This window comes from Passer domesticus, chromosome 6 (genome assembly GCF_036417665.1).
Source record: "Passer domesticus isolate bPasDom1 chromosome 6, bPasDom1.hap1, whole genome shotgun sequence".
Taxonomy (NCBI): domain Eukaryota; kingdom Metazoa; phylum Chordata; class Aves; order Passeriformes; family Passeridae; genus Passer; species Passer domesticus.
Window position 1 is genome coordinate 7824584 of NC_087479.1, and position 6000 is coordinate 7830583.

The window sequence follows — 6000 nt, forward strand, 5'->3', positions numbered from 1 at the left end:
AGTTACTTTGATTTCAGCTCCAGTCTTGCAGGAGGTACATTGATAGATGAGTAGTTTGGGCACATTTTAAGTAATAAGCTTAAGGTTTAAGAAAGAAATTTACAACTCTAAATCTAGGTAGAGGTGACAGATGGTTTTGTAAAAGTGTTTGTACTCTCTGATAATTTTACTGTAATCATGGAATCACAGAATGGCTTGGGTTGGAAGGGACCTTAAAGATTATCCAGTTGCAGCCCTGCTGCCAAGGGCAGGACACCTTCCTCCAGACCGGGTTGCTCAAGTCTCATCCTTCCTTACTTGTCAGTTTGGTTTGTTTTTTTAAAAGAATTTATGCTACAATATTTTATTGCATTTAAATATGTTCTCCTTTCCTTTTTCAGAAGAGCCAAATTGTTTCTCCAAAGGTGTCACTTCAGCAGAGGTGACTACTCCAAAGCCTGGTGAGCAAATAATTTATTCCAGGAAAAAAGGATGACACCTTTGTCATTCTTCACAAATCTGCTCCTGTTTTTTTTTTTTTTCCCCTTGTTCTCCCATTACTACTGAAATTTAGTGCATGACAGTGTTGTCAAATGGTAAATTCACAGAATCATGGGATGGCTTAGATTGGAAGAGACCTTAAAACTCATCTCATTCCACCCCTCTGCCATGCCAGAGACACCTTCCACCATCCCAGGCTGCTCCAAGCCCTGTCCCACCTGGCCTGGTCACACAGATTATTTTTAAGAAGTTCCATATTCCTGTCTTCAGTAAATAATGGTGTCCATAACACTTCTGATTGTGCCAAATGCTGAATCAGTGCCTGCCTGGCTGTGCCATGAAGGCATCCTTTGGCACAAGGGAGAAATGAGAGCAGTGATCAATGGATTTGTTTCACTCCCCACAGGCACATTTATTACTTGCAAGGCAGAGTGAGAAATCCTGAGGTAGAGCTGTGAGTGTGGGCAGGCAGGGGCAGACTGTGACCTCCAGCAACCTGCCAACCCTTGAGCAAGAATAATAGAGTGGAAACGGATTTGGGAGTGGAGGAAGTACTGGGTCTTCCTCTGGGTTTGTATTTTAAGCTGTTGGTCCTGTGTGGCATTTCTGATAACTAAGAATAGCTGAGCACTCACAGCATAATCTTCACAGGGTTATTAAAGTGTCTTTCTACTCATCTAAAATGTGCACAGTGCCTCAAAGATTTGGATATATGTGTGAGTGCACACGTTTTTACATTCTTTTTTCACTCCTCTGAAACAGTTCTGGTTGCATCCAGCAGCAGAGGACGAGTGAATCCATTTAAGGTAAGAATTTCACAGCTTCGATTGTGATGCTCTGAAAATCACAACACATTCTCTCTGGAATTTCCAATATAACTGATACCTTGGAGGGGAACATGACAGAAAATAAATAAAACACCCATTTCTTTGTTTTGCTAGGTGTCATCCAGCAAAAAGGACCCAGTGGTCCCCTCAGGAAAAGTTTTAGACAATATGACCAAATACTCAAAGAAAACATCTTCATCTGGCAGTCGAGCTGCAGACAAGCAGAACCCTCCAGTTATAAAGCCTCTGACTCCCAAACCCAAGACCAAGCAGGTAATGTTTGTAGTCTTTCTTGCATCATTTCAGTGAGGAAAGAACAAAAAAATTAATTTTACCAGCTTTTATCAAGTATGAAACCCTGTGAGTAAAGCAGCTTAGATGGCAGAATTCATTTAAGCATAGTGCAAAGACTGTGATAGCACATAAAACAGCAGGAAAAAAAATCAATTGTAGAAATTACTTTCTGTACTGATCCTTGTGCTTTTATTTTAAATAATGTAAACATCTGCTCTGCTGAAATTGGATGGACTAGATGCTCTATTAATGCAAGTGATTATTATGTCTTTAGGAAAGACTTGGGGTTTGTTAGGCTACATGGTACATGTTGTCTGAGAGTGAGGTGATTTTACTTTTTTCTTTCTTATTTTCCATTTCTGTAGGCTTCAGCAGCCTCCTTCTTCCAGCCTCGCACACCTGCAGCTAATCCTGGTGAAAAAACAGTGGAAGAAAGAGAAGAAAAAGCAGGAAATGAGTCCCAAGAAGCCAAAGTCACTGCACAGGAAAACACTGAAAACAGAAGGTGAGAGACACTTGTATCTCAGTGCCATGTTCCAATTTTGATAGAAATACAAGTCCAAAATCTGTTGTATTTCTGAAGATGTTGGGCTGGCCAGAGAAATATAGCATAAAATTTAAAGTTTAGCTCACACGTTGTCACATTTGTGAACCCACTTGAAAAATGTGGGAGGGAATAATAAATGAGCAGTTCAAAATATAATTTTGGGGCTCTAAGCAACAATTTTTGCCTTGATACTACTTGTAATGACAAATGAAACCATGCTGCTGTGACAGTTCCAAGTATAGGAAATACTGAAAGTTCCAACAGCTCTAGAAAATCTCAAAGTCTCAAAGCCTTGAATCACCTGAGGAGCTCATCTCTTCCTAGCTGAGGCTCTAATCTGTCTTCTTCCTGGGAAGCAGATGTATTTCCTAACAATCCCAATCCTCATGAAACCTGCATTATTCCAATCATGTTTCATTTAGGCTTCGTTTAGCTGAGGAAGATGAAGGTAATTATTACTCATTTGGACTGGCATTCTTTCAGTTAACCTTTACAGATGATGTTCCACAACAAGTGGCAAGCAGAGCTGTGAGAAGGATGAGCTGAGCTAATGAATGTGCTCTATTTTTAGCTTGATGGGACCCTGTCAGAAAGGAAGAGAACCATTATGCTTTGTCATTCTAAAACTGGAATGTTAATCTCCATATATATCACAGCTTTAATAAAAATGCTTGACTTAGTCTTGCCTTGTCAGCGTGTTCTCAGAGCATCCTGCAGTGGGAGAGAGGAGCTGCTGCCCTGAGAGGTTTTTTGAGAGCAAAAATACTCAGTCAGGTGCTGCTCAGAAATGTTGTTTGGGGGGATGTGGTTTTCCTATAATCTTCTTAACCAGACAATTTTTGTGTGCTTGCTTTAGACCAAAGACAGGTTTCCAGATGTGGCTAGAAGAGAACAAAGCAAACATTTTGACAGATAATCCTGATCTGAATGAAGCAGAAGTAATAAAAGAAGGAATGAGTCGATTTAGAATGCTGACATCAGAGGAAAGGATGGTAAGAAAGCATTCTCTAATTCTGTGGGTTTTATAATTTTTTTCTCTCCAGTGAATCCCTGGGTTATTTTCAGTTAGGAATTTTTTCTGGAAATTCCACTCCTATCCATCTTTATGGATTTCAGTTTTGAATTGTGCCATGATCTATGACATATAATTTATGAAAATATAAACTGAATTATAAGCAATATCAGAAAGCAGCTTTTCCAAAGTGAGGCTTGTGAGAGGAATGTAATCAATGAACAAATAACAAAAGGAATGAGTTCAAAGTCACACAGCCAGGCTTAATTCGCTGGGGATTAAATTTGTTCTCATTTAACTTGTTGAATCTTTTGGGTTTCTCATTTCTCCAGAAAGACAATTAAGAGCTTCAGTTTCACATACAGTTTCAAAAGAAATCCAGTTTTGAAGGAGAATGTTGTTAGAAAAAAGGAAAGTGAGGAAATATTATTAGTTCATCACAGGAGTTATTTCAGTACCTTAAGATTGGAGTGAGAATGTGTATAAAACAAAGTGGTGAATTTTGTGACCTAATTTGTAGTTTTCTGGTCTCCTTCAAAGGTGTGGACTGAGAAAGCAAAAGGAGGAAGAGTCAGTGACTCAGCAGAAGACAAAAAAAGGAAGCGTCCCACAGCTGAGGAAGATGAAGTGAAACAGAGCCAGGAGCAGAAATCAGAGGACACAAATGTATCCAAAAAATCCAAGCCTTTAGATCCATCCACCAACAACAGATTGTCATCTTTTGCCTTCAAGCAGAGCTAGATGAAGTGGTGCCTTCCCAGTGTCTGTGTTCTGAAAGAATTCATGGAAGAAATTCCTCTGTGTTGAGGAGTTGGCTGCCATGCTTGAAGAGCACTGGCAAAAAGAGTGCCTGGCTCCAAATAGTCTGTTAGAAAGTGGTTTATTATCAATTTTTGAGAGGAATGTTGAATCCCCTCCCACAGTCTTTGATGAGTTCCTGCTCATGGGCCTGTTCCCTGGCAGCACACCCTGAGCAGAGCTGTGTACTGTGGTACACCCTGATAGCAGGGATATTGGGTGCTAAATGTAGATTAATCTTTCTGGGGAGGGTAAACTACTACAAAATCTGCCCTGTGGTTTTAGAGAACCAAAATAATGGCTTCCCTACCACCTTTACTGCCTTGAGAGTAAGACACTCCAGGAAATGGGTGTGAGGGGGAGAAAGCTGAACACCAGCAACATGTTCAGCTGTGTTTTCAACTCCTGTAGCATTGGCAGAGCTGATATGAGCAGGGATAGAAAACCAGAGCAGAAACTGAGTTAGGAAGGTCAGGTGAGCAAAGCCAAACCATTCCAGACTGTGCAAAGGTGCTTTCCCAATCCCTGCCTCAGCAGGATCCAGAAACTGCTCGGAACTTGTAATGTTTCTAACATTTGTGTCTGTAATGTTTGTTTCTTTAAATAAAATGGCTGTTTCTTTATTTAAGGTGGTAGAGTGTTCTTTGCAGTTGTAATTAAACAGATTTCTACCTACCAGCCCTAAGGCAGTCAGCTGGTTTTACCCTGCTCTTTAGACAGAGCTCTGTGTCTAATAAATGTATTTGAAGCAAACTCAAATTTTGAAACATTTCCTAAGATCAGCTAAAATAATGTAAGTTTTTAGCATAACAGCTGAGGCTGGAGAGTTCTCAAATTCTTTTTTTTTTCCCCTTGTGTTTGCACAGCCTTTCATTACTTTATTTTCTCATTCCTCTTCATAGTGGCACAGGGTGCCCAGAGAAGCTGTGGCTGCCCCTGGATCCCTGGAAGTGTCCAAGGCCAGGCTGGACAGGGCTTGGAGCAGCCTGGGACAGTGGAAGGTGTTCCTGCCATGGCAGGAGGTGGAACTGGACATTCCACCCAAATCACTGTGATTATTGCTGAAAATACATTAGTATGACTTGATTTGATCTTGAAGATCTTTTACAACCTTAATTCTTTGGTTCTATAAGAGGGAAATTACTTTCAATTCAAAACACACTTTAAACCTTGAAATCTCTGGGTTGAAGATTGGGTGAGATTTCACTAAAAACCATTCGATTTTACTGGAATAAGTGTTTTATTAGACTATTTTAGCAATGGCTGTAGGTAATTTTGGAGAAAACAAGACGAGGGTTGTGATGTCAACCAGGGATGGAAATACCAACAGAAAATCCTGAAGACCTGACAACTTCAATACTTCTGTCATCCACAGTTCTTACCCATCATTTCACATTTTGTTTAAGCTGTTAGTGGACAGCAAGTCATATTTAACATACATAATTTTTTGCACTAACGTAATGCATGAAGCATTCTGAGTTTTCTGCATTCTTTGGGAAGAAATTATTGTATCAGAGATTGGGATTTATTTTTAGCTAGTAAAGCCTATTTGGATTACAGTGGTAAGGAAAACATCCTGATGAAAAATCACTGGGCTTGGTGAACTCAAATATTTTCTTCTAGACTAGGTTGTTCTGAGGGTGACTTGAGAATCTTGAGTGTGGTGCTGGGAGATTTTCCAGGTAATTCTTGTCATCCACATCCAAAATCCATGCTTGGGCTGCCTCTCCAGAGCCCTTTCTACAGACCTGATTTTGGAAGTGGGCAGGGAAAACTTCCAAGGGATCTGGGGAGGCATCCACTGCTGCAAACAATGTCCTACAGAGCATCCAAAGTCCTTCTGGCTCCCAGTGGAGGGAGGAAAACAGACAAAATAAACTTCAGGGGAGTTTTCTGGGAGCTGGATGTTTGCAATGACACAGCTCTTCTGAACAAACACACCAAAGGTCGATTCAAAAGGAGGCTCCTGGGGTGGTTTAGGGGTGGTTTCATGGAAATCACTGGGGATATTGGGCACCATCCTGCAGGGCCCTGATTTCCAT

At 40.6% G+C, this 6000-nt stretch overlaps 1 protein-coding gene across 3 annotated transcripts in view; it reads left to right on the plus strand.

The window, feature by feature from the left end:
* Nucleotides 1–4581, plus strand: part of WDHD1 (WD repeat and HMG-box DNA binding protein 1) — a 28526-nt gene extending 23945 nt beyond the window's left edge. For all 3 annotated transcript variants that reach the window (XM_064423085.1, XM_064423087.1, XM_064423086.1), the window contains exons 21-26: nucleotides 381–440; nucleotides 1243–1286; nucleotides 1422–1580; nucleotides 1967–2106; nucleotides 3005–3140; nucleotides 3701–4581. In XM_064423085.1, the coding sequence (XP_064279155.1) occupies nucleotides 381–440; nucleotides 1243–1286; nucleotides 1422–1580; nucleotides 1967–2106; nucleotides 3005–3140; nucleotides 3701–3901 (740 nt within the window). In that variant the 3' untranslated portion in view covers nucleotides 3902–4581. The remainder of the gene's footprint in view (nucleotides 1–380; nucleotides 441–1242; nucleotides 1287–1421; nucleotides 1581–1966; nucleotides 2107–3004; nucleotides 3141–3700) is intronic.
* Nucleotides 4582–6000: the final 1419 nt, after the last annotated feature.